A 27,888-nucleotide genomic window follows, 5' to 3' on the forward strand; every position below is an offset into this window, starting at 1 on the left:
TTTTTTTTTTTAAGCTCTACGTCCTCTCATCTGATGCTTTTAGTGCAGAATGAGTTTGCCTATGAAGCAATTAATATGTGCTCTGGAAAGTTGCAGTAAGTTGTTTTAATGCAATGCATAACCAAAGACTGTCCTTCCCTGCCTATCATTTTGTTATCTGATCTGGAACAACCTGTGTGATTCCTTCTCATAGCCTCTGTCCATTGCTGTGTGCTCCTGCAACTGACAGTAGGGTTCAAGAGGATTTATTTGCATGAACCAATACGATCCTGGTTCTGTTAAATGTGGCTCTATTAAGGCCTCTAGGATGATTTAAAGTCTGTTGTTGTCTGGAACAAGCTTTGGATCAAKTTTCCTGTTAGAGAAACAACTGGAAGCTGCTTACTACGCCTCCAGATGAGCCATCAGTGGACAGAAAATAGTTTTTGAGATACTATWGCAGGCTTTTACAGAAGGTTTCATATCACTAGCCAGTCACTAGGTCAATCTAGTTCTCAGCTGTCTCCCTGAAGGGCCAGGGAGCCGAGTTGAATGGGGTGGGRGTAGGGCAGCTCCTTTTCTGCAGGAAGAATTTATTTTCTTTGGTGCTTGTTTCCAAAGCAAAGGTATACAGTGGCATTGCTCCTGGCTTTTGTAAAGACTGATAAAGAAACCAGTCTATTGTCAAAATAGTAAAAATCATTCCACTAATTTAACCCTGTCAAGAGGATAAAGAGCTTTTCATAGTCACTGGCAAACTGCTCCTCAAAAAAAACCTCACGGTTAAGCAATCACTGGGAAAGTCGTAATAAGTAGATCTAATTCCAGCTCGTTTTCTCCAAAGCAGCTAGTGTTAGCYTCTCTGGTGTTTTTACAGTTCCCGGTCTAGTCTGGGATCTGTTTTTGGATTGATGTGATAAACAAGAACAGCAATTACAAGACTAAAGCTGCAATTTGGACTTGAATCATAGAATTGGTAAGGTTGGAAGGGACCTCTGGAGATCATCTAGTCCAACTCTCCTGCTCAAGCAATGTCACCTAGAGCATGTTAGACAGGGTTGCATCCAGGTGGGCCTTGAATATCTCCAGAGAAGGAGACTCCACAACCTCTCTGGGCAACCTGGTCCAGTGCTCCGTCACTCTCGCAGTGAAGAAATTCCCCCTCACGTTCAGGTGGAACTTCCTGTGGTTCAATTTCTGCCCATTGCCTCTTGTCCTGTCACATGGGACAACTGAAAAAGAGTTTGTCCCTGTCCCCCTGACACCCTCCCTTCAGGTACTTATGCACATTGATAAGATCCCCCCTCAGTCTTCTCTTCCCCAGGCTGAAGAGGCCCAGCTCTCGCAGCCGTTCCTCATAGGGCAGATGCTCCAGCCCTCTGATCATCTTCGTAGCCCTAAGAACCAATCTTTGTGGCAAAAGACCCTGACCCTTTAAGAATTCTGAATTTGAATACAAGTTCTTGACCTCAGTGCCCAACCTGGATGGTGACACTCACATCCTAGAAATGTCCTAACTAGTTTCACTGGCTTCTCTGTACTAATCTTCAATAGTTCTCTATTGTTGGAGGCATGCTAAGAGGAAACATTTTTTTGAGCACAGCAGTGGCTCTGGATGTGGCTGAATAAATCACGTGAAGCATTTTTATGATCAACAAACAGTTATGATTTTATTGAGCAGTAGAATACACTAGAAAAAATAGTTCCTTCTGAGTTACTCCCTTTTTTCTTTTTTTTTTCTTTTTTTTTAAAGAATGAGATAATTCAGGATCTGTCCTATTATAAATGTGGTTTTTGTGTCTAAACAGCTAGAAAATATTCTAAGTATTAGGGCTCTGTTAAGATGGGTTTCTTAGAAAAGCATCTGCTGGAACAGGCCATGGCTAGGACAGGACAGCTTGTTATAGGAAAGGATGCTTTTGTTCTAATGAAGACTTAAAATTCGGTCAGCCAGATTCTAGAAGAGAATGAGTCCTCCATTCTCCCCTGCAACCAGGAGTGATGGTATCTGGAGAAGTGAAGCTCTGCTGGTGCTCTGAGCCTCCCAAGCCCATTTCAGTAAGGAGCTGGGCTTTTAGACTCTGCAAATGCATGCGAACAAGAAAATTTTGGTGCAAGATGTCTCACTCTCCTTGTGCCTCTCCCTGAAAATAGGAGGTGAGACCTCTTGCTGGTTCACTAAGCTGGCACAGACCCATGGCATTAAACAATTTTTGTTGGCTGAGGATCCAGGCAAACCCAGTTTAACAGGATATGGGAGAAGCCCATGCTTCGCAGGGGATGGAAACAAGCTATTGAAAGGCCCTGTATGTTTTATACCTGTACTGGCCTTGCTCTAAAAGCAGAAGTGGGTGCAAGATCCAGCTTGCTCTGAGACATCTAGTTGATTTCCATGCCACTGCTGCAATTGGTCTTTGCTGTTTGCCTCGAGCCAGTGCTCTGTCCTTTCTTGCCTTAGGCGTTTGTGCCCGTTCCCTTTGYCTGTTTTCCCTAGCTCTGTACTCTTTCCAAAAACACATGCCTTCTCTCTCTCCTGCCCAGAGGCTTTTGTTGCCTTCCTTGTAYTTGTCTGAATGAAAGCCTTTCTCTGCAAAATATCTCAGAACGTGACAGTCCTCTAACTTTGTCCATGAACCCTGCTAACAAGTGATGGGACAGAAGCAAAGCCAGCCCTTTCCTGCCTGTTGTTTCATTATTTGACCTAAAACAACTGTGTGTTTCCTGCCTACGGCCTCTGTTCATTGCAAAAGGCTCATGTAGCCAGTGCTGCAATTCAGCTGGGTTTATCTGCAAGCTCTGACAAGCTCCCAGCATGTTTTAGAGATTTTTTTGTGTGTTTGTCTTGTTACGGGGCAAAAGAATGACCTGTATCAAGAGAGAAAGCCGAAGAGATATCACCTTGCCCTTTTTCAGATGACTAATTAGTTCTGAGAAAGCTGGGGCAAAACTGTACTTAAATTTCTGTGTTTTGATCACAGATTGGAGCCTGCAAAGGGGTACCCATCTGGAATTGCTGTATCTTGTCCCATTTGGGGCCAAARCCCAGCCAAGTCATATGAACTTTTACGTCCACCTATGGCTTAAGTTTGCTGTTTTACTGAAATTTCTAGAACATCTCTGGTTAAATCAGGTTTTAGAGTGGTGTTACTTGGAATTACAACATGGCAGACTTCTYCTGGCTTCCAGGGCTCTTTTTCAGGGATCCCTTGGATTTTCTCTGATTAATGCATGGAGAACTTGTATATCAAGGTACATCTGAAATTTCTTAAATTGAGAGATAGTGGGCTGGATTTTTAAGGGGGGTAGGAAACCATATGAGCAAGGCTGCCAGAGAGGCTTCATCTGACAGAGTAATCAGCATCTTACATTTTCACAATACAAACTTTCTGGGTCCATGTGTACCAATAAGAAAAATACACTGTCAGTTACTAAGGGTTGGTGACTTGCTCTTCTTTCCAGAAAGGATGTTTTCATCTTGCAACAGCAAGAACAATATATGACACTTGGAAATCACTTCTGACTGTAACATTGCACATTTTTTTTTTAATTTTTTATTTCTGGATTTTAGCAACTGAACATTCTTAATCAAAAAGGAAATTTTGAGGGTCTGAAAGAAGCAAGTAGCTGGTCTGGGAGCACAAGAAAGAGCAAATACCAGGCTCTCTTCTGTCCCCCTTTCTTCCCTTTGATATCTTGTGCTAAAGTCATGGGGAAAAAATTGCCCGTTAGGTGAAGAGCTTCCCTTTCCTTCTGCAGATTGTGCCAGCATGGTTGCTCTCCTGGAATGTTTCAAAGTCTTTCAGCCATCCTCAGTTGTAGCTGCTATCTCCCAGGCACTGCTAGGCCAGGTTACTGGGTTGAAAACTTGTTCTTTTAGTGAAAAGCAGTCCTTCCAGTAGATTGGTCAGTGGCAGACAGGAAGCCAAGCTGCTGAATGTTACCTAGGCTGAGCTACTAGTCTCCTGCAATTTCTCTAAGTGTTAAAAGGCAAAGAATTTTCCAAGACGAAAAGTAAGAAAGGAGAGAGAGAGAGAGAGAGAGAGAGAGAGAGAGAAAAAAAAAAAAAAAAAAAAAAAAAAAAAAAAAGGACAGAGCTAGTGAGAAATAGGCACCTGTATTCAGAAGAGGTTTGCTCTGGAAACAAGAACTGGAGGAGTGAAAAAAAATATGAACCATCAGAAAAATAAGATGAATATTTAGAMGATAACATTGCTGATGCTGCTGTGTTTTTGTCGTTGTCCCATGCTGGTGCAGTGACAGTGAGATACATTCAGGGAGTCAGAAGGAGATGGAGATATTAAGGCATTCTTAAGAGTGTTAGCCACAATTCCAAACTAACCCATTAATACCTGTTTAAGAAGTTATAGCACCCAGAAGTATGTTATAGTTTATGCTATTAGAAATCAACTATAAAAACTGTTCAAAGTCTGGCTGGGCTTCAGACACCCTGTGACAATAAATTTTCATCCTAACCATTCCTCAAGATATTTGGATTTTGTTACCTTAAAGGTATACAACACCAAAATGATAAGCCCTTTACAAACCTTAAGTATCAGTAGCTATGTGAAGTGATAATCCTGCCTGTGACTTTTCGGTCTGAAGTTTCCATTTACAAACACAGTAATCTGATCTTTCTTTCTTTTTTCTTTTTTTTTTCTTTTTTTCTCCCCAAAACTGAGGGCTAGGAATACATTTTCTGAAGTTTTCTGGAGTTAGGGACTGTTTTGGAAATCATAGCCCGCTATCATAAACCAAAGAATATGTTTGTCTCTTTTCCACCTATTAAATTTTAAACTAAAACCCCCTAAAGCCTGCTCCTTACCTGGAGTAGGCTTTGGATTAGGTTCCCTGTTAGAGAAACAGCTGGAAGCTGTTCAGCTGCACCTCTGGAAGAGCCATTAGACTGGCCAAACAGATTTTGGTAATTAAGTATTGGACATAAAGAGTTTTAGACAAATTTTCAGCAGTTTCTATGGAAGGTTGCACATCACCTGGTCAATCCTGTTCTCAGCTGCATCCCTGAAGGATGTAGGGGCTAGGTTGAATGAGTGGGTAGCTGCTTTCTTTCTTTCTTTCTTTCTTTCTTTCTTTCTTCCCCCCCCCCCAGAAGAACTTAATTTCTTTTCTTTTGTGCTTGTTTCCAAGACCTTTACTGGGTATTGCTCCTGGGCTCTGACAAGTAGAAACAGTTTCGGTTTCTGCAATGCATGTGCAAGCAGGCAGAGCTGAGTGTTTTTGAGTCACACTGCCTAATGTATTTATTGCCCAGCAGCTCTCCTCCGGTTATATATATATATATAAAAAAAAAAAAAAAAAAAAAGCCATTTGTAGTTACATTGGAGCATTGCAGAAAATTGATGGGCAATGAGTAAGGCTTGCCCTGTGTGACTTGCTTGTGTTTTGCATGCAAGTTACTGACAATCATAGTGCTTCTAATGGGCCTTGTAAAGCCAGACCCAATGCTCATTAGGGAAAGAAAATAGTCCCTCTCCCCAAAGGAGACATCAKGTTGCTTCAGCCTGGAGCTCTTCTGCAGAACCCTAGAAGTGGCTGCAAAAATGCAGCTATGGATGCAGTCCCGTATTAAAACCCTCACTTAGTGGCACTAGGATGTTAGTGGTGCAGGATCAGTATCACAGCCTTTACTAAAGTGATGCTATAATTAGAGAGAGAAAGATGACAGGAAAAATGGAGACTCTGGCAAAACCACAACAGGGCCATCAGMACCAATATAGCCACTCAATATAGCACCTGCCAGTTCCTGTGGAGGGTGATTTCCACAGGCAGGGTGCTGRGGATCACAGCCCATGTGAGTTTCCTACTGTGGTGGTTATCGGGACTGTTTTAATTTTCCTTAACAGCAAAAAGAAACTGCTCTAAGCTCTCTTGCACAAAGATGAGGAAGAGAAAAGASGTATAAATTGACTTGGGTGTCCTCAGATTGCAAATATTGGTCAAGTGCAGAGGGTCTCAAAGCCTGACAAATGACATGGGTCTGTGAATCAAGGGCTTGTGTGTTTTCAGGTAGAGCTAGAATTATTATTATTTGGTGGAGAGGAGGAGGATGGATTTTGTGCCCCTTTTTAAACACTCCTTCTCCCCATCCTCTCCCACCCTTCCATCTGTTTTGTGCAATAAAGGTGTTGTGTTTCATCTTCTGAAGACTATGCCAAGCATGTTTTTCAATCTGCCTGTATTAAACAGTTTGTCTGAGCCCATCCCAGTAACAGTTCACAAGACAGGAAACTCCCCTCAAACTGCACAYGGATAYAGACTGAAATCTGATAGTAAAAGACATGCATGTGATCACCCCTTCCCTCCCCCCCATCCCTCCCTGGCACTCACATCTCCCCATTAAGATTCAAGTTCACTTATGGAGGTAGGCATCCAGCCAGAGATCTCCAGATTTCTTTAGGGACCTGTAGAAAGAAAAAGAAGAGGAATGTGCTTGGCCTGTGAATCTTGCCTCCATTGTTTCCTTTCTACAAAGGAAGAGCCTGTTACTGAATGTGAGGATGCAGAAGTTGCGCTGGTGGACAGTTACACACTTTCTTCCCCATGATGTAGTGAGGCACCTTCCCATATGTTGTCAACCAGTGTTGCTCCGCTAAGTCAGGGGAGCTGGGTCATTTCTGCTGAGAGTCAACATTTTGCAGGTGCTCCTTGGACCGTGATATAAAGGTTGTTATCCTAGCTGACATCAGATTATGAAATACTGACACAGTATTTCTCAGGGGTCCATAGTGTCCTGAATTCTAGTACTGTTTTGCTGTGATRCAAAAGATAGGATGTTCCCGTAAGAATGAATTGTGGGGTGCAGAGGGTATTAAAATGCCCTTACCCAAKGATGTCTACAAATGCTTTTCCAAGAGACTTCTCTTCATACTGGACTCCGTACTTGGCACATAATGACTTCACCAAAGGTTTAACCTTCCAGAAATTGTGGCGTGGCATCGTTGGAAACAGGCTTGAACAGAGAGAGAGAAAACAAGCCTGAGAACTCTGCAGCTGAACCCTGAGGGATGGGCATCTCCTTCTGCCTTCTCCTAGTGGCTAATTATTACTGCCTCCTCCCTAAGCTATACAAGCAGACAGAAGGAAAGCTGAGAGAGAAAACTATGCTTTTCAATCCTCTGTTTCAAGGTGGCTTGTGAAAACTGAATGCACTGATTCTCCCACTGCTCTGTCATGCCTCAAAACAAAGCCATGTTCAGAAAGATAGTGAAAGCCTGTTTTAGGAGAAAGAGGACACCGCAAGTGAGATGTGAGGGAAGCAAGAGTGAGAAAACAGCATCAGTCTACTGAGATAGCTGCCCATTTCCTTTGGGCAATAACTGATGTCTCTTGCCAAATGGACCTGTCAGCGATCTCCATTTGGAAGTTCATGGAATAGAGAAGCAGATAAAGAATTTGGAATCACCTTACCCTGTGCTATTCAACAGGCATTTAATTTCTCTCCRGGCTAGATTCCAAGGCAATCAATTGAACCATAAATACGCTCTTTTACATTTTGTATTGCCACTCGTAACTGGCTGTCCATATAGCTCTGTTTTTTAACATGTTTCCTGAAACCTGGTACCCAGCAGTGTACACAGTCCCACAYGGCTGCCCCAAGACTATAAGTGCTGAAAGTGCTTTTAGTCAGGGAGGGGAAATTTCTGAAATGGACACTAAGCTTCAAGTAGTTAGCATAGGAGTGTGAGTCTATAGCCACTGAAATCAGCACATCCCTACCACTGGTATCTAGCTAAAACCAGTGATTAAAATTGAGAGTGAGGGCTGAAGTATTTAGTWGCAAGAGGGAAAAGACACCATGCTTGGTGGTAGAAAGAGAAGATGACCCGAATTAATTTGGGATTTTCTTTTCTTCTTGATGTTCAGTAGTACTCCACAGACTTTCTCCCATCCCCTACACATGTGCCTTTAGGAGTCTTTCCCTTGCCTCAAGTCCAGAGCTGTGGCAAGCTGGTAGTGGCCAGGTGATTCTGGGCCCATACTCACTGGTGCTCGATTTGGAAATTCAGGTGCCCGGTGAACCAGTCATTGAAAAAGGATTGCTCAATATTGCAAGTGGCTGCCAGCTGTGAAGGCAAGAAAGCAGCTGTGAATATTAGTGAATGCTCACCCTAAAATCAGCACAAAGTTCTTCTTGCCTGTGACAGTGGCTGGAGAAAGACTTGTGTCTTACTGCACCCCTGAGCTGTTGAAGGGCAGAAGGCTGACATGCTGAGCCGGCTGGTTGGAGCAAGGGATGCTTTAATCCCCTCGGGGTCTGTTGTGTTGCTATTGCTTCTGGAGGTTTCAACAGTGGTAAAAGGGACAATATGAAGAGGTAATTCGGGGACATTTGGTGACTAGTCACGCATCAGTCCAAGTACAGACATGCATCTTGGGCTGCTGAGTTGAAAAACAGTTAACAACAGGGCCAAGATGGGGAAGGCAAAGGGGAAAAAAAGATGGGCACAGGAAGCCTACTTTTCTCCATTATGTCTAGTTATTGCCCACTGTGTTTGGTTTAAGTGCAAGTTCTGAATACCTTGAAAATGTTTTCTTAGCTGCTCTGGCTGTTAGTGATTGTAAAACGTAGGTAGTTTTTCTTAAAATCCTCTTACACTCTTAACAGGCTAAGCTGTAAATCCTGCACAGTAACCACAGAAGACATACCCTTCTCACCCCACAAGATGCAGCATAAAGCCACGTCAGTGTCAGAGGCTTCTCTCTGTCTTTCGTACACAYTCACACTTCAACTCTGTCGTGCACACATTTTACTTCTCTTTCTATAAATCACTCTCTGAGTCTGTCTACAAATTCCAGTTACATAAAGTGCATAGGCAAATGCTTAAGATAAACATCTGAATGCTCCCATGACTTCAGTGAGCCTATTCACGTGTTCAGTGTTAAACAAACATGAAGGTACTTTAGTGAAGCACAAAAGGAGAGAAATTAGCAGTAAGACTTTGAAAGCTYGTATTCAAGGCCCCATTAATAACTACAAACCCCAACTAGAGTAATTAATGCGTGAAGCGATTTCTTTTCTCTGCTCAGTTTTTACCAAATTCATAGGACCAGYAGCAAAGTTGCTCTCCTTACCCTCTAGGTCTGAATGAGACTTGGAGTACTACAAATAAGAGGTATCTTTCAGCAGAGTGGATGTGCTTGGCCAGGCATTGAAAAGATGTTGAAAGCAGCTGGCTTTCATTTCAGACCTTATTTCCAAGATATGAACTTTAACCACACTTCTTGAACCTGACACTGCCTCAGCTCTGAAGGAACAGAACATAATCGTTTGGTTGTTGTACTTGTCACAGAAGTTTGGACTTCCATGTCTTGAATCAGCACTTGTTCGAGGGGGAACATGCTGATGGCAGAGACCATACACTGTTACTTTGTATAGTATTGTGAGAGATGGCTAGGGACAGCGATAATGCAACCACTCTTTGAATATATAGCTGATCCATTGTGGGGTGAATGGAGTCAGAGGTATCCTTTTCCCTCCCAGTTACCTGAGAACTGAGCCAATCTCTGTGCTTCTCACTATCAATTTCCATTGGAATGTGATTCATCTGAGTGACCCACACAAACCAGTGACTCTCCAGAAACCTTCAACAATAGAGAAAAAGCATGACATTTTATGTTGCAGATCAAGATATGAGGTCAAGAGAGGGGGTTTACAGGGAGCAGAAAGAGGCATTGCATGTGAAGGAAGTATTTCTGCAAGACATGGAGCTAAACAAATCTCTTTCTATGGAAAGTGGAGAGAATCATTTCTGCAATGAATTTCTCTTGCTCTCTTTGTAGCTTTGGGACTAGTGCAATTACAGTTCACTATAACCAGGAGGTCCTACTGTGCTAACCCTCTGCTTGATTTTTCTTCCTCAGAAGTAGACTGATCTTTCGCACTACTTCCCTTTCCCGTAAATAAAGATAATCTAGTCACTTGAGAAAGTAAGTCCTGATTTAGAAATGCTTAGTAGAACTATTTTTATCTTTCCAGTTACTTGCTGGATATACATTGTTTTCCAAAATCCACCTGCTCACCTGCCCATTGGTGTTAACTTTCTGGTTCAGCAGACTGGGGCTTCCAGTTCTTTTGTCTCTTTTTTGCCCCCCCTTTCCCCTACTCCTGCCCTCTTTTCCTTTTTTTTTTTTTTGGTCTTTTCTTCTCCATTTTCTTTATCATAATTCTCAACTCTGCACTGGGCTGCTTATCACTTTAGAGTGGCTTGTTTACTTCTTGTGGTGTATGACTGCATTTTCAGCACTTGTAGAATAGTCTCTAGAAACCCACTTTCTTATTTTTGCCCAAAGCAGTTTCTCTGTCTCGGGTTGAGATGTACATYGGCAAGGCAGATGTCCAGAAGCTGTCCTTGATATAGTCTTTGAGCTGGTTCTCTGAAAGAGTAGATGATCTCAGTCTCTACTTTCACCAGCAGTAATGTCACAGAGCCRCAGAAGGAAGAGAGCTGAGTGAAGCAAGGTCTCAGAATTTTTTGAAGTGCAGATGTGGTTTTGATGAGTGTTTGTTTTGCTTTGTATTTTTATCTATCTGCTAGAGGATGAATGAATCCTGTTATGTGGTACACCAGCTGATTAGAAAAATCTCACCTTTTTAGTGATTATTCATGTCTGAAGTCAAAACAAAATGGAAATGCTTTTATCTGACTTTATACCTTGTGTATTTTGATTAAAACTGGTGACTCTCCATAAGCATCTCGCTTTCTCTGAGCAATGGGAGGGCTGCTCACAAGGTTGCATTGCTTTATAACATTCTTGGGGCTTTTTCCTTACTGCCTTGTCGCCTGATGAATCATGAGAAACTGGAAACAATTTTACAAGAGGAAAGCATTGCTTCTTGCATTTTTAGCTTAATCAGAATAGGACAGTGATAGAAATAGCAGGCTGGTTGTTAGAAGTTTTTCAGTTTGATTTAACACCAAAGAGTTTGGCTAAGCACTTACACAAACCAGTCTTTTGACCAAAGTCTTCTGCAATTGCGAAGACTCAAATCATGAACAGAGATATTAAGTTGTGTGGAAGGGAAAGTTCTGATTTTATGAAGGTTTTTGCACGTCTGTCACTGTTTCCTTTTCTTCAAAAACTGAAATATTTTAGAAAGTGTTTCTTATTGTGATAAAATGATTCCTTAAAACTAATATTGGCCATGGAACTAAACGCAGCCCTTTGCTATTAGCTAGAAGACTAGAAGCAACTACATGCAGGACAGAAATACAGATTCAGTGCTGCCATCTGGAATACTGTAACCATCCAGTGAGTAAACTTTCTAAGCCCTGCCATGCTTGATTCACTTAGCAGCTCATGCCTGTAGTTCATGTTTTAGGTCTTTCACTGAACTCTGTGCATCAGTTAAACAGCAATAAGCATAATAATACTGTTTCTGCACTGGTAGCAGCACACTGTGAGGTCTGGTAATCACAAAGGACTAGAAGATCAGTCAAAATCTAGCTATATTAAGAAATATTTCGCCATAGATTTAAGGAGGGATGAAATGTAGCTTTGAAGAACTCGAACTGGAGCAGCTGTTCTGCTTTGTGAAACAGCTTTCTGGGGCACTGACTGTGTCAGTGTGTGGAAGTAATGACATATGTGCATGCAGTACACTGACTGTGCACTCTGCTGAACTGTGAGAAGTGGTCCTTGTCCTCTGGGTGACCATGCTTGAGCAGGAGGGTAGAACTAGATGATCTCCAGAGGTCCTTTCCAACCTCTGCTATTCTGTGATTCTGTGAAGTGGTGAGTGTTTCACTCCCAGGGGCTGGCAGTGCTTTGGGTGACTCCTGAGTTACCTTTCTAGTGAATGGGGTTACCTGAGGTATTCTGGGAGGATCCAGCCTAGGTGAAAGTGCAAAATGTGCAAGTGTGTTGGGATCGGGCAGTRTGTGGGAACAGTGAATGAGGAAATAAAGGGGAATCCTGCCTGAGCTGTCACAAGGACCAAGGAAGATGCYGAGCAACAGAACCAGCTCTGCTGAGAGAAGGTAAAATTGGGCAATGATAGGAGGAAAGCGAAGCGGTAAAAATACTCAGGCTAATGCAGAATTAGGAAGATGTCTGCAGAGGACCTAAAGAAAGAAGGCCATGGGACACAGTAGAGCTGAGGCTCTGCTAGTCTGATGTTGGAGGGAGGGGAGAGCAGAAGGGAGGCCCTTTATCTCCTACCTGACAAAAGTGAGGAGAAACAGGGATCCCAGAACGCCATAGAATGGGATGTACGTGATGAAGTAGCGCATGTAGTAACTAGCGGCCCAGGCCAGGTCCTAGGGGAAGAGAGAAGACATTAGGCATTGCTTTGCCCTATCTCACTTAACAYGGTTGTGTTGGTAACGTTAGGGACACTGGATAATTAGTACAGCAAAGCATGCCCTGTCCATCCTCCTCTGGCAACTGTCCTTGCACTGGAGAGATGATTGGCCTCTCTCCCTGCTCAAGTCTGATGCCTTAGGAGTCAGCCAGGCCACACAAGAACAGGGAGGACATTTCACTCACCGCCCAGAACCTGCGCCTGATCATGGTCGAGATGATTTGGATTTGGAAATACACAGGGATGAGCAGAGGTGGGAAGACTGCAAAGCAAACAGAAATGTTTCAGCCATCTAAGGAAGTGCAAAAGTGTATGACATGAGAGCAAGCCAGTGATCTAGGAACTGGTGCCAGGAAAGCCTGCCTAGCATCGGTCAGAGAGGCGTGTGCTGGTAATGGCGGAACCCCAAGATGATAGTTGCCTCTCTGTGAAGGAGTCTCTTCTTCATGCCCGTTCATCTTTAGGTATCAAAAAGCATTGACTGGTGACCCACAGTGCTTCTATGGAGCCACTCCCATGCTGAGATTAGTTCCCAGTCTCAGCTGCTTCCCTTGCAAAGCCATGTAAAATGGCTGTACTGGCAACGTTAAGAAAGCTTGGATATCAGTGAGGATATACTGAACTGACTGTGGACCTGTACAAATAAACCATTAAAGGCACTGCGAGCCCTAGGAACAGAAGGATGAGTTGAGATGTAAGGAACTGCTCTGTTAACACAGCAGGGTCTGGAAAGTAAAGAGCCTTCAACTCCCCTCACCACAGGGAAAAATGAAGAGGACAGTGCAGATACTCACTGAGGAAGAAGTACTCGTGCTGATGATTGTAAGGCAGGTACTTCAGCTTCTTCTTGCCATACTACAGGACACAGATGAGAAAGTTCAGTTTTGGATTATGACACCCATACATAAGAGGATATTCTCTGCAATACTTCTTTATTTATTAGCTCTTTTTAGTTGGAACTGGGGAGTTTTGACCTAGTTCCCACACCAATAAAGATTAWAAAGTATTTGGTATGGTTAAATATCAGCAGGAATTAACCTGTACAAAGTTATCTAACCCTACTTTTCTCTCCGGCATTACTGCTAGAGTCTTGTGAGAGTGTTTCAAAACATGTTGGCTGATCGTAGACAGAGATTAGGGCTGCTCCACACTGCAAACATTTTTTATATATGTGTATGTGTGTACATATATATATATATATATATATATATATATATATAAAAATCCTGCCTTCCCAATTGTGCTAGGTATAAATTCCTATTTAAAGTGTTCTGTCTTGATATACAGATCATTTTTTTGTCACTTGACAGCCTGATAGCATTTTTATGCACTTCTCTACCTTCTGCCATGCCCGTGGCTGTGATAAGAGTTGCTGTTATCTATCTCCATCATTACTTTTACAAATATGGGGTGTAAAGAGSTTGGACCTTTGGTAAGTCATTACACAGGATGGCAGAGCAAGGCACTGAACCTTGGTTAGTTTTCCAAGCAAATGTCCTGACTGCTGATTCATTTGGACTTATGCAGTCATCAGTGCTGTGAACTTGTGCCATCAAACAGATCCTGTAAAGCTTGTTGTACCAAGAGTGGGAGAGCTAGGGTGGCCTTTCACTATTAACTATGGGAAGCCACATGGACATGTTCAAATCTATAATGTCTGTGTCACTACAGTTGGCATGTAAGAGATTGGAAAKAGAGCATTGTCACTGACAGCTATTCTGCACTGAGTCCTGTACTGCTTTGGTCCACCTACAGACAGCAGATACAGGAAATGGAGGGGTTTCTCCAAAGACAGGGTTGGACCTTTGGTCATTACTTCCTGTAGGTGCTCACTTTTCTTCAGTGAAAAGAGGCAGCTGAGAGCATCTGGGCTCTTAAACTCATCCGTTTAGTTAAAAACCTAGAACCAGGTAGAAAAGTGCCCAACATTTTTGGGCACCGGGAATGTTCACACAAGAAGCTTACATGGAGAATCCAGATTGGTGAGAACTCACACTTTTGCTTCCAGCACAGCAGCTTCCCAATGAGGGGAAGCCTTGTAGCGCTGGTGAATCAGCCGCATCAAGTGGAACTAAGAGCTGGTAGCACTACAGTCAGGAAAGCTGATACAAGGTTTTACCCGAACCCTGTAACACATTGCACTGGATATCTGCTGCAATCACAGGAGATTACTGGTATCAGTAGATTATAGAAGTAAAGATAGACTAATAGCAAGAGTGGCAGGAGTACAAATAAGTGACAGATTAATTCTGCTCGGTGGTCACTGACATAAAAGGAATTTAAATTTTCCCTGTAGCTCAGAGTGAGCAGCTGTAACCACCACGTTAAACTTCACCAAGAGAAGTTCTGGTTAGATAGTGGAAAGAGCTTTCTGATAATTTTGAGTGTTGGACTGGAGTGCTCAGTCAATTCACACTGTGGTGAGATTTCAGGGAAGAATATTACGGTACACTGATGCTGGCCATATTTCAGCTGCATTGTAGGAGAAAGATCCAGTTTTCATTGTTACCATACATGTCTGCATTCTGGGTTTTTCCCTTCAGTGGCAGAACCACAAGCTACTTTTAAACCCAGTTATCAGGCATGGGATTTTAAAATGGGACACACCCACAGATTTAAGAGCACGGTATTGATGTCTTCTGGACACCTTCTGGATAGTGACTTTTTAAACTACAGGAGAAGGCTTTCATTTTAATCATATACAATGGACCTTTCTATCTCTTAAAAATTTTGTGTCTACAAGACATTCCTTGTATGCATCCAGATAGCAGGCCTCTCCAATATGTCTGGAGCTACTTTCTTCGTAGTATAACAGTCAGCTGAGAAAGCATTAACTTTTTCGTTTCATATTTCCCTGTATTGTACTTTCTGTTGACATCTTTGTCTTTTTTTTTCTTTTAAAAAAAAAGAAACTAGAATTGTTATTCTACTGTACAAAAACTGAGAATGGTACCTTATTCCTTCATGCAGACTTCTATRCAGTAAACAGTAAATATTTTGGCTGTGGAAGGATAGATTGAATCAAAACATTTTAATATAGCCTGTTACTCCATGTGCAACACGTTAATACATAGTTACTCTAAGAAAATTGTTCCAGGAGAGTGAGTACTGTAATCTACTATAGCCCCATGGACTTAGTCAAGATGTCAGTCATTGAATTAGCCCTGGAGTGAAGGAGGGGTACAACCATTTCTGGGTAGCCTATATCAGTAGAATGTTTCCGTGTACTATACCCTTCTAACTCAGCTTTGTTGGCTTGCGCCCTCAAAAATGTAGTCCTAGTCCTTTTTTTTTTTTGGTTAGCATTTCAAGCAATGTGCATGTCTATCAACACTAGCTGACTCCTGCTTTTGGAGAAACACTCTCTGAAGCCTTCTAGGGCAATGCTATTCCACTTTACACCTTACCTCAACGGGCTGTGAATCTCCAAGCACAAAAATATGCAGCATGTTCACATCTGGGTCTTTCCTGAATATATTGGGCTTGGCATGGTGTTGGAAGTGACGGTGGTTCCACCAGTTTGCAGAGGCCCCCTGGGTAGGTACAAGAACAACGAGTTAACCCATGGAAAAGCATGGCTCCTCTAATGGTAACATTATCCATTCACTCTTGTAAACCAAAACAGGGTGACTTTGATTATGCCCAAATTGTTACCTACTTTTAAAATAGCAGTAAACAGTAATTGGTTAAACTGTCAGTTCCTATGAGACTGCTGGTATGGGCCCACTGAAACTAGTAATGTCAGGCTATTTTGCCGTGGCTAAAGATCTTCCAAATTGTCAGAACAGGCAAGAAAGTGATACCTTAGAGAATTATGTGTCACTGTGTTTTCCCACAGGTGAAGCTGTTATTTGTGGCTGAATGGTAGGCTTATTTTTTCTTGCTACCTTACTAATTACTGCCACTGGTTTCCTTCTACTGTCTGTGCCTGTGAAGAGTGAGGCAAGAGCGACTAGACTTGTAAGAATGGCCAGAGATGTGAACCATCCCCTAGAAATTCCTTCTGTAGTTGGACACTGAAAAGCCTCAACTGCACTGGACTTTGCTGAGGACAGAAGTTCTGTGGATACCTTGAGTGGGCAGGATATAGCTGTATGGGGCACTTAAAAATTACCAAGCCTTACTGTGAGGGAGGTGGAGGGCATGGGGAATGTTGAAACAGGATGTTGAAATAGAGCTTCATGCAATTTGATGAGCTATATCCTCAGCCGTGATAAATTGGTGCAGTTCCACTGAAACTTGTGGAATTATTGTGATCTGCAACAGCGTTGGTTGGACTCTATTCTCTCTTCTGCACAGCAGTCCAACATAGAATTGGCCACTAATTTCTCCTGCCTGAATTGGCTCACTGTGGAACAGCCTAGACCTGCCGTCTCCTGCTTTGACACAGTCCAAGCAAGTGGATGCAGCTGCTTCTAYAGTGCCCTAGGTACAGAATGAYCTTTACCTTCAGGTGCCCAATCACAAACTTGTGGACTATGTGGTTCCACACAGGCTTCTTAAAGACAGAAAGGTGTCCAAAGTCATGTTGCAGCCAACCTGCCTGGGYCTGGGAGGAAGGAAAATAAAGTAGTTAGAAAGCGGGTTGAAATCAGAGTTAAGCAAAAAAAAGCAAGTAAAGATGGAAGGCAAGTTGTGTGAGTGAGTGTGTGTGTGAGAGAGAGAGAGAGCGAGAGAGAGAGAGGGGTAGACAGACAGAGAAATGGAGATAGAGAATCAGTGGAAGTGTTAAGGGGAAGATCTCAGTTTCAGTTGTGGAGGGGGCTACGTGGAAGGAAAAGCCCAAGAGGTATGAAGAGGTTTGTGTGAGGGGTATTCAGCAGTGGGTAGGGGTGATCGGAAGGCACAGTGGGGCGGGTGTAATGTGAATGTTTTTCTCATTTGCATTGGTGATTAATCTGACATGGAAACTGAGTGTGCACCAGCCTCCTTCAGGGTAATTTGGGTAGCCAGTATGCTCTGTGCCTACTACTTCTCACCTGGGAAGTTGCAAGGATGCAGGCAAGGATGAGAGTTGTGATCCAGCCTGTACCAAAGTATGAAACCATTAACCAAGCCAAAGCTTCCATTGCGATGATATGGGTCAAGTAAAGGGAGAAGAACCAAGGGCTTGCTCTGAATAAGTTCATATCCTCTGCTGTCTTCCTCAAGGTCCGGAAATCCTCCACCAACTGGGACTGCAAAATGGATACAGATGACCCAGCATAAATGTTATAACAAGTCTGAATGTGCTTTAGGAAGCCTAGTTTCCATACTAAGTACCCAGGATGTTTCTTGCAGTAGCTGGCCTACCCCCTAAGTAAGCAAGGATCTGTCTTCATACTTCTGCTGTATTCCAGTTCTCCATCCCACCTCCCTATAAATAAGCTCCCGGCTGGTCTGAGCCCATATCCTGACCTTTTGCACCCTGAGCTGGGAGGGTAATTTAAGCCTGTTGCTTTGAATCACTACCTTGCTGCATTGAGAGCTGCATCATCTGCTCACAATAGTCTCAASGAGCTTTACAAGTATTAAAGAGACAGCTGGAGAAAGAGAGAATTCAATCTCATTACTCATGGATAATTTCTGAGCTCTGGTGATGAACGCACAATATCAGAGTAGCTATGGTCTATTTAATATGTGGGTCAACTAAAGTGCAATTGTTCACAAAGGGCATTCCAGAGTGAGAGCTGGTTACCGTCATTGCTTATATGGTGAGTGACAGAGATACACCATAACCACAGGCAACTAAGAATAACAGGATGAGATTGGGTTTCAGAGCAGGAGTTAGCCATGCTGTACCTGTGCCTAGTGCTTGAATAATGCATGAATGGGTTGTCTGGGAGGGATACAGAGTYGGCCTTGAGGCCAACTTGGTGAGGAGTTCTGCTGGGTTGCTGCTCCCTAAGCCGCTGTTTCACTTCAGCTGGTTTGAGTCTTGAAGCAGGAGTTCCCCTGGGGTGTTCTGCCAAAGGGGAGTTGTGGAGTAAACAGTGGAAGAGATTTGTCTTGTTGAGGTGGTTAGCAACTTTGCTTTGGAAGTTGTTYCAGCCTTCTCACCCCCCCTTGCCCTCTCCTTCCTCCATAACACGCAAGCAATGACATGTGTTTCAGCACTTGGTCCCCAGAGAACAGGAGAGACACCAGCCACAAGAGCTAGCACACATTTCCCAGTGCACATTCCTCAGTCCATTGTTTTCCTCCAGGATGGGATCACTGCGGTATGGGCATCTGGAATGGGCTGCTAGAAATCAGACGTGATTACCACAGACAGAGCTGCTGGCGGCTCTGTGGAAAGGAAAGGCTTGTACTGCCAGTCTGATGTGCCACCTCCCTCCCATGCACTTTTTAATCTCTAGTGGGATGTGCACATCACTGCACAGAGGCATTCAGGCACTCCCTCTCTGGCGCTGCCTGTAATGAAGAGAGCTTTATAATTTGTCCAATGTTTTTTCACATAGAGACTTGGAAGAGATCCTGAGAGAAAAAAAAAGAAAAAAAGAAAAAAAAAAAACCCTCAAACATACCTATTACAAATCTCAGTTTAGAAACAAATACTCACATTCTTGTCTCGGTCCTGGCTGGGTTCCCCTGGAGCAAGTTCTCCGATAAGTAATGGCTTGAGAAACTTTCGCACCAAAGTGGGATTGATATGAAAGGCTTGGAATGCATCCTGGAGTAGAAATATGAGTAACTGTGTGAAATTCAGAAGTAACTGTTGGTTCCTATCCATCACACCATTYCCCTCCATCTCTAGCACTGTCCTTCTCTGCAACAGTCTCTTGTGTGAGTCCTCTTCTGAACAAGTGGTGTGGGACTCTGATTCCTGTCTCTCTGATTGCTGTTCAGTATGGTACTAGTAAAGGCTGCTGAAATTGCTTATCTAGCAGGAAGTGAATGGTGAGATTTGGGGTACTCTCTAAATATATGGTGAAAGGCACTGCAAGAAATTTCATAAGCAACTAAATACTTAAATCCTGCTAATTCCCTTGGAAGGTAGGCAGATAGGAATTTGTACAAATCCCCATTAGGATATAAATACCCTTTGAAAGTCTGCTGCCAGGAGGCAATTCAAGATAGGGTGGATTTTTTTTTCATATTATGTGCGCCTTGGTGCTCACCTAGTGCAGACTAGGAAAGAATGGACTATTTGCCCCATAGGTGAATAGGTATTCACCATAGACCTTGGTCTTGCTGAAGGACCTGCTCTATAAATACCAAGTGTGCTTTGAATGTATTAATAATAGACATAGGTCCTTTTGGACCTAAATCAGAAAAAAAAAAAAAAACTCCATCAAAGTACGATTACATGTTTTTGATAACTTCATTTCTTTTTAATTATGTTTCCTCAAATTGACCAGCTCAGACYCTGGTTTTCCTGCAACATGGTTTAGGAGTCTGGTAGGCTAAACATATTTTAGGACTATGGGAAAAGTATTAATCTGAAAGGGAAGTTTACATGTCCTGTACAACTGTCTACAGAGAAAAAAAAGGATTATGTTATCCCTCAAAAAACAATCTAAATCAGAAACTGTGTGTGTGTGGCTGCCTTATGAATCCAGTATGTCTCCTTGATTCACTATATRTTTCCACCATTGTGATACCTCTCTTTCTATGCTATAAACCCTGAATAGTGTGAAGTGGAAAGTATTAGGTACTAACAAAAATCCTACGGATTGTGGCTACTCAAGAACTGTGTTGCTGTTTTTGCTTTCTAAATATTTCTGCTGTTCTGAGCAAGGACGTGTTGGTGATCTCTAAGAAATGCCTGTTTTCAGGGATGTCTTTGATCTCTGCTGTGGTCCTGAGAGAGGACCACTCATTTTGGGTTTAGTGATTGCCCCGGGAGCATTTTTTTTTCTCAMCAGACAACTATAAGCACATCATGACAACCCTCTGCGCTGCTGCGAAAACAGAAAGACAGCTCTCCTAGTTAGATGTAGAGCAAGTTTCCTAGAGTAGGTTGTTCCAACTGCAAACAGATGTTTTACCTGATGTGGCAATGACCTTAGGAAACATTCATAAGACAGAAAGATCTGGACTGTCTGGGTCCTTGAGCCCATTTTTCAGAGGTGGAGATGGTGGGACCAAACGACAGAAAGAGCAGAGAAATCGAGGAAATTGTTTTCCTTCAGCTGTTCCAGTAGAAACTGAAGGTCTCTATTCCCACTTTCATAATGTATTGTCTGCAGTAGTTGTGTATGGAAACTCTGAGGTGATCAAACCCAGATGTACCTGTGGAACCAGAAGCACTACTAGTGCAGTTCTGAGGACCCCAGCACTAACATAGCTGAGCAGAGTGCTGGCTTCTCATTTGGGAGACTGGATTGCTCTTTTTGTTCTATAAGATGAATAGCTGAATGCTATCTTGACTCCTCCATATTCTAGATATTACACAGTTAATTTTATCTATCTCCATGATTTTCCTTGCAAGTCCAAGTAGAAATGTCTTTACAAAGTCTCTAAGAAGCAAACAAAGACTTGGTTGCATACCAGAACTTCAAGCAATTGCTTTGAAGTGCTTGCTATCAAAGCCTACAGGGGTGAAGACCCCATTCAAAAAAGCTCCTAAACCAGAGAACAGCTTTAGTCATTAGTCTGAAACACGCTAAGTAGGTTAACAATTGTGATGAGCTGATAATTATCAAGACAAGTGATAAGGCTTGTCACTTCTATGGTTCTGTGGTGTACAGTTAATTGTCTCTGTTACAGGCCCATAAATCTCTTGYGAGACTGCTTGAGTATTTGTTGTGTGGTACATGCCTTGACTGCTGGATATATTTTACTATGGTCTCTCAAACACATGATCATAGACATAGTTTGTTAGGTTTCAACTGCAGAATCTTACTGGTGCCTCAGCAAAATTGTGAAATAAATCCTGTCTTCAGCGTATGCTCTTGAGGCTGGGAAAGCAGGAAATCCTGCTGGAATAATATTTTTATTCCATATGTTCAAGACTTTTGATACCTTTTCCCACACCGAAGCGCAATGCCCTGTTTGTGGTTTGTTTTGATCGCAGGACCAATGACTTCACTACCTCTCACTGTTTTAGTCCTCTTTAGGGTCTGGGAGTTTTCCCTCTAATGCAATGGGCTCTTCTYTTACCCTACTCCTTCCCCTTTCTATATGTTTTCATGTACCCATATCCTACCTATGCCTGCATGAAGTGTGTATTTGATGCATCTGTTGCTAATGGTGAAATCTTACACATCCTTCCCTCCACAGGGCATGGCATGAATTTTTACCCCAAAGGTAGAGGTAGTGAGAGAAAGATGACAAAGGTCAGGACCTCTTACTTTGTCCTTGCCCTTTCCTTGCTCCACAGAACTGGAATTAACTCTAGAAATTCCCATGGGAGAGCTGTAAAGATGTAGCCCTATGAAGTGCTGAGACTGCCTGCTGTACAGGTCCCCATAATAAACTACATTTAAATGTCTAAATTCCTCCTCTATGAGATGGCACCTGGCCTGAGAGCTCCAGCTGTGAAGAAGGCTTATTTTCTTTTGCCCCTCTATGCTCCCCCTTCATCAAGCTCTGTCTAGTGAAAACTTGATGCCTTTCACTCTTTGCAGAGACAAACCAATGGATCTCACAAAGGCCAGAAGGCCAATGATTTCAAAGATGGGGTAGTTGGAGAAAGTTTGTCTTCCTAACTTTGTCAGTCATCTTGGCTAATGAGTCTCCTCTCATCTTGTCGAAATCTTTATATTATTCATTTTATGATTGAATAAAACTGAGGTACAGAAAAAAAATAGACTCAAAAACAGAAGCCAGAAGTACCAAGTTGCAGCCTGTCTTCCTTTGTCCCATTGCCTGAAAACTCAAATTTTGCCTATTGTTCTAAACAGGAAAAGCAGACTGGAAAGTACTCACTGTATCCAGCTGACCTTTCTGGAAGCTTTCTTACATTAAAAGGCTAACCCTAGTATTAAAAAATACCAGCCAACAAGCTTAGTTCCAGAGTCCACCAAAATCAATAGAAACTTTCATCYGACACCGACACTTTGGATGGAGCTTCAAAATAATACTCTGATCACAGAAATTTTGCTATGGAGGTATGAGAAGGGAGAAAGAAAGTTGATCTCAGTCATTTAATTTGAGGTTAAATAAATAATATACAAGAAGTTAGAGATGGGGCATGGGGAGGCAGAGAGGAAAAACTGGATAGAAGTGCAGCAGAGAAAGAAAATACTATGGAATAATTCAAAGGCTTGTGAATGCCATAAAATGCCAGAGACTATAGGAGAAGTGGTAAAGAAAAGAAAAAGTCATTTCAGAGTTTCAATGCATGGAGTAAAAAAAACCTGAATGACAGAAATGAAACTGAGGTGCACATCTTTTGTAGAGCACTGGGTGTCCTCTCAGCCCCGTGGGAATGCTCTTTTTAAAACTCACACGAAAGTGTCCAAACCGCCTCCTTTTGGGACCAATTTCAGAGATAAATTGATACTTGCTACCACAGGGGAACATCTGGCTCAGCTTTTCCATGAGGACTGCCCCACTGGCAAAACTTATCCAGCTTCAAATGTTGAGTGAGACACGTGCTTTTTGACTGCATTGGGTTCACGACTGGTATTACTTTATTGGTGTCAAAATAAAGGTAAAACTCTAGGATCAGCAAAGCTGTCACTACAGCCCTGTGCAGAGGACACTTTGGATATTCCCACGAGGAGGAATCCTTGTCTGACCCATCAGTTTCCGTCTTTACTTTCAAGATCTGTCATTTGTTTTACCATAATTTCTACCCACCTCACCCTCTCTGGTCCTCACAGTCCTGAGTTTAAAAAATACTGTTCTCTCCCTTTGACAGGACATTAAAAGACTGACTTGCCACAGATGATCAAGTAAGGCTCTAGACAGTGTAAGACTTTTACGAGTGCCTCCAGCACTAGTAGTGTTTTGCCCTTGGTCCAAAGACGAACCTTCATGAATGTTTCACCAAAACGTTAAGTCTCGTTGCTGGTTTCCTTGCCTGGTATCATCAGCAGATGGTGTAAAAGGGAAAGAAAGAGGAAGGAAGATCAGAATGAGGTTGGGAGGGAATGTTTGAGAGGAAAAAAGGCAAGAAAGGAAAAACAGGACAGAGTGAACACCTAACAAGTGATAATGGACGTTGATATGATATTGTTTAATTAACAATAAAAAAGAAAAAGAGTTCTTGGAAATCTGGCTGGCTACCACCTGATGACAGTAATGGAGATCTCTCTGATTCCTGTGGTATTAATGGGGGGCAATTCAACTGCAGCTTCTGCCTGACARCCTGGAAGGTATTTTTGTCTATCCTGGCTTTCCTGCCAGCAGCCTATTTGTTGTCAAATCAGGCTCATAAAAGTTCTGTCATGACTTTTCCGGAGAGAGATTGTCTCCTCTGTCTATGGACGTAATAGCCTTGCTTCTTTCTGGGCTGAATGAAAACATGCTACCAGTCTTGCACTTTACAGCTGCCTCAAGCCCATGTCGTGAAGGAAATTCTGGCAGTAGGAAAGTGGAGCTGGCTAASAAGTAATACGCGTACATGTAACTGATATAGGTAGAGAAGGGGCCTTTTCAGTATAGTCTCTGAGCAACAGAGAGAATGTCATCTCCTGAATACTCTTACCATCGGTGGACAGGAAGCTATGGTTACAAAGGAGTACCTTTTTAGTTAGCTACTTCTCATGTATCTCCTCCACTCATAGGTCTCAAGTGCAATGCACCTGCCTGATATTTGGAACCATCCTCAGTGCCGTGCTGGAGGAGATAGAGAAAAAAGGTAGAAGATATACACTCTGAGAGTGCCATGTGAAGTTTATACCCAACCTCCCAACTTTGTGGTCTACTGGCCAGGTAAGTTGAGGTGTCTTATGGTAATATGCAAGTGGGAATTACCCCAGCTTCTTTTGGTAAAAGCAGCTTTGTTTTGTTGAGGTATGAACTGCAGTTGAGCATTGAAGTGCTCAGTGCAATCAGAGGAAGCACCTTCCACATCTCTAAAAGACAGAGGCTGCAAAGTACCCTTGCATACTCTAAATCTTACCCATTTTCTAAAGGCAACCATGCATCATGTGATACCAGAACAGGTTGTCTCAGCCTGGCATGCTGCATCAATATGCTAAGGTAAGGCCTGGAATGAATGAATTCTGAGCACTGTTAGTACCTGTAGGGGAAATGCATGCCTAAGCTAGTCTCGGCACTCTTAACCTGACCAGCATGAGTTGGGCATGCTGAACGTGTGAGCTGTCATGGGAGCTACTCAATCAGTTTTTTTGCAAACACCCTGCTACGAGTTAGCAGAGGAGCACACACATCATCAAGCAGGGTATTGAACTAAGTTTTTATCACTGCCTTTTCCTCCCCCTAAGCTCTCCCGGTTGTGATATCTTGCAGCACAGAATGAATTTTGTCAGTTAGGCCTTGGCAGGGTCAAGGCCAAGGCTTTCTTATCCTGAATGAGCAAGAGTTTTTTGGCASTGTTATTTACTGTAGGGTAGTTGGAAAACAGATGCCAATTCCCTTYCAGTGCTCCATGCAGGATGGTCGGTCTCAGAGCACTCTCAGACCATGCCTTCATGGCATGTGCTCTGCRTACAGTCCTACTATATATGTTCAAGGTACTCTGTGGAAGTGGGAGGAGAGACAAGGAGGATCAAGAGTGGCAGGATCACAGATCTGTGTTTCAGTCTCTCTTGCAAAGCCTGGAGGCAAATGTAAGACCAAATACTTTTTGACTTCTAGTTGAGGTATTGGAGTTAAACACCTGGGGGCAGGAGTGCTAACTCTTCTGGTTTCAACAGGCCTGCACTTCTGCAGCTGAAAGGAAAAACTGGCCCATTTCCCTCTTTTAGACAGGAAAAGCCACTGATTCTGTGGTTCCATTGGAAGGGGGTAGGAACATCAAAATCCATCTCAGCACTTTAAGGAAAATAATGGAGAATAACCACAGAGTTGGTGACCATAAGCAAATGTAGATTGGTGAAAAGCATTAGTAATTCTTGCTAATTAGTTCTGCACATACACCCAGTCTCCTTCTTAGGGTGCTAAGAGCTGTGGAAGACAAACAGTTAATGTTACAGCTTGGTCTCTCCTGCTCTTACCCTGCACATATTCTGAAAAAGCTCTGAGACAGTTCAATTTTTATTAACTAAGGGCTGGTGCCCTGGGTGAGCACATTCTCTCTGGATACACTTCYGAAGAAGGTGGCTTTGGGGGAAACCACAGACAAAAATCTCGGAGGCAGCTTATTCCTTTTTCAAGCTTCCACCCCCCCCCAAGCTGTTGAAACGTGAGAGGTAGCTACAGCAAACCAACTGCAGGAAGCAGCTGTGGCAGCAGCAGCGAATGGTTCTCTTTTTTTCCTTAGAAACCTGTAACAAAAATCTCAAGAGAATTCCCTCCTGGGAAAAAGCTAAAAAGCTCCTTGTTTTAAAGCCTCAATCTCGCCCTCTTCACAGAAGAGGCTTTGAAACAGTCTCCTATTTAACCCTTTCTTGTGCTTGGCTGCTATAACTCTGCATGGCAGAAGCTACCCACCGAAGAAGAGAAGACTTGGGATGCTTGGATCAGGAAATCAAAACTCCAGGCCCAGCACAAACAAGGGACAAAGGCAAACAGCAGGACTTGAGCTGAGCCAAACMATCTCTACCAACCAATCTTCCAGATGCTGCAAACAGCCATGGATCAATGGAGCTGATTACCAAGGATTTRCATCAGTCCGTACCAGCCTTTTTTTGCTCCTTGGTGCTAAAGCAGTGAAAGGGATGAGCTGAATGTACAGCAGGTGTTAAGAGAGATGGGGAAAGAAAGGCAGACAGCGGGCTGCGCAAAGACTGACTCACTTCTCGAGAGCCACAAGGAAGGAAATGAYCTGTCAGAGGCTGCTGCTGGGAGCCTGGAGGCAGCAGTGTGTGTCTGTGCGTGGKTCCTTACCGTGGCATCTTCGCCGGCGCAGTGGCTGATCACTCGGTGGCCCCCAGGGTGTCTGTTTGCCCACTTGGTGACATTGTACACCTTGCGCTCTATCACCAGCCACTTGTCCGTCCTCAAGTTGTGCTTCTGGATCTCCTCCCAGGTGTAGAAGCGGAGCTGCGCCTCCCGCTCCCCTGACTCCTCTCCTTTCTCCCCCCCTTTCCCCATGGGGCCAGCTCCTGCTTTGTCTTCTCGGTGGAACGGGGAGTCCGGCCCTGCACYTCCTGTGGATGTGCTGGGAGGGGAAAAGCTTTTCTTGCGTGGGTTAACTCAGCTGATCCCCTGTTGTATCCCGTTTCCTTCGCTCATGTCCTCCCTTCTCTTTGTCTCGCTGCCTGGCCCCTTTGCAATCTTTCGGCTTCGCCGCTTGCTCCGAAGTGCCCCCTAGGTTGGTTTTTCCCGCACTGGCGGACTTTCTCCTCGCACATAGCCCTGTTTTGTGGCAAGCTCAGCCCCTTCCTCCTCCCTTCCTCTCCCCCCACCTCCCAAGCATCCTCCTCCATTCAGTAGCGGTGGGGTTGCCACAGCGATCAGCAGAGCTTCTGCACCAATCGGGGCCCCGCGGCCGCCGGGCTGGGCCCTGCCATTGGCCCTGCGCGATCTTTCGAAGAGAAAAGCCGGCTGCGGTCCAGGCCGGGGCCGCGAACCCGCCGAGCGAGTTGGGACAGTACTGTCTTTTCTTTGCCCTGGGGCACTTCATAATAAAATAATCCTTGTTGTTAGGTTATGCAAGGCATTGCAGTTAAACACCAACATAGAGGAACAGCATTTTCACTGTTGTCCTTCATGTGTTTGAAGATATGTTTGGCAGCTCTCCAAGACAAGGCAATCATGACCCACCGCTTTCCTGCTGATATGCATCTCTGCTTAATGATTGTTTTGCATCAATTAAAATGGAGGGGTTGTTATTACTTTCTATAGTGGCACTGGCTGATTCTAAGCAGATTTCATATACTCGCTGTTTCAAATATGCTGGGGCACAGATTGCATCTCTGAAGTTATAACATATAAGYGTTTCTCTGGAGCAAACTGCCTTTCCATAGCTCAGACCTTTGCCTGTCTCATGTTTCAATAGTGCTGTGTTCTGAGATGGTCCTGCAAGGCAGGGGAAGGAACACATATGGTTAACCAGAAAATGCCTTAATTCACAGTGATTATTTGCCCTCTAACCACCTATCATATCCCACTGCTTGAAGGAGGGAGCTCATACATAGCATATGGGGTCACCTCCTTTGGTGAACCCCTGAAGTGTCCCCAGCCCTAGTCTTGTTGTGCTTCTGTCCAGACCCCAGCCATAATTTACAGCAGGCACAGGGGTACTCCATTTCTGCCTGCAGCTATTGGCTTGAAGGAGCAGAAGATCTAAAAGGTTCTTAGTCCTTTCCTTTTCTTCATCCAGGGTTCTTACACAGGCTATAGGAATGGAGGGTGACGTAGAAGAACATACATCCCTTCTATATGAGGAAGAATCCTCTCGTGGTGCCCTCATGCCAAAGTGTGCCCTAAGTTTCTTCTGTTTCTGTCCAATCTTAGTGCTGCACAGCACTAAAGGATGTTAAACACCATATTTAACAGCCTTTCCTGTGACGTGGGGTGGTGAAAGTCAGGAATGAATGGAATGTTTTCCTAAGACTTGCTAGTTTTATTTAGTTTGGTTCAAAATAGGC

General features: G+C 43.4%; 2 protein-coding genes across 9 annotated transcripts in view; one reads left to right on the forward strand and one right to left on the reverse strand.

Annotated features, from left to right (window-relative positions):
• RAB3IL1 (RAB3A interacting protein like 1) overlaps window positions 1-27,888 on the forward strand; it is a 69,476-nt gene that overhangs the window by 35,767 nt on the left and 5,821 nt on the right. For 2 of the 8 annotated variants that reach the window (XR_014896806.1, XR_014896807.1), the window contains 3 exons: window positions 16,598-16,727; window positions 23,956-24,103; window positions 24,185-24,299. Coding sequence is in view for 1 of the 8 variants with exons in the window: in XM_085312897.1 (XP_085169023.1) it covers window positions 16,598-16,727 (130 nt within the window). In the remaining 7 variants the exon portion in view is untranslated. Of the gene's footprint in view, window positions 1-16,597; window positions 16,728-23,955; window positions 24,104-24,184; window positions 24,309-27,888 lie in introns of those variants that run through there. The other 6 variants (XR_014896802.1, XR_014896800.1, XR_014896805.1 and 3 more) reach the window with 6 other exon arrangements.
• FADS2 (fatty acid desaturase 2) lies at window positions 4,036-26,671 on the reverse strand. Its single transcript, XM_085312905.1, has 12 exons — window positions 26,183-26,671; window positions 18,840-18,950; window positions 17,278-17,475; window positions 16,746-16,847; window positions 15,706-15,831; window positions 13,093-13,153; window positions 12,484-12,560; window positions 12,157-12,254; window positions 9,483-9,579; window positions 7,981-8,060; window positions 6,821-6,946; window positions 4,036-6,398 (listed from the first exon to the last, which is right to left on the reverse strand). The coding sequence occupies exons 1-12, from the start codon at window positions 26,387-26,389 to the stop codon at window positions 6,347-6,349; spliced, it is 1,335 nt and encodes a 444-aa protein (XP_085169031.1). The 5' UTR covers window positions 26,390-26,671; the 3' UTR covers window positions 4,036-6,346.

This window comes from Rhea americana, unplaced genomic scaffold (genome assembly GCF_003343005.1).
Source record: "Rhea americana isolate MKP2758 unplaced genomic scaffold, rheAme1 scaffold_37, whole genome shotgun sequence".
Taxonomy (NCBI): domain Eukaryota; kingdom Metazoa; phylum Chordata; class Aves; order Rheiformes; family Rheidae; genus Rhea; species Rhea americana.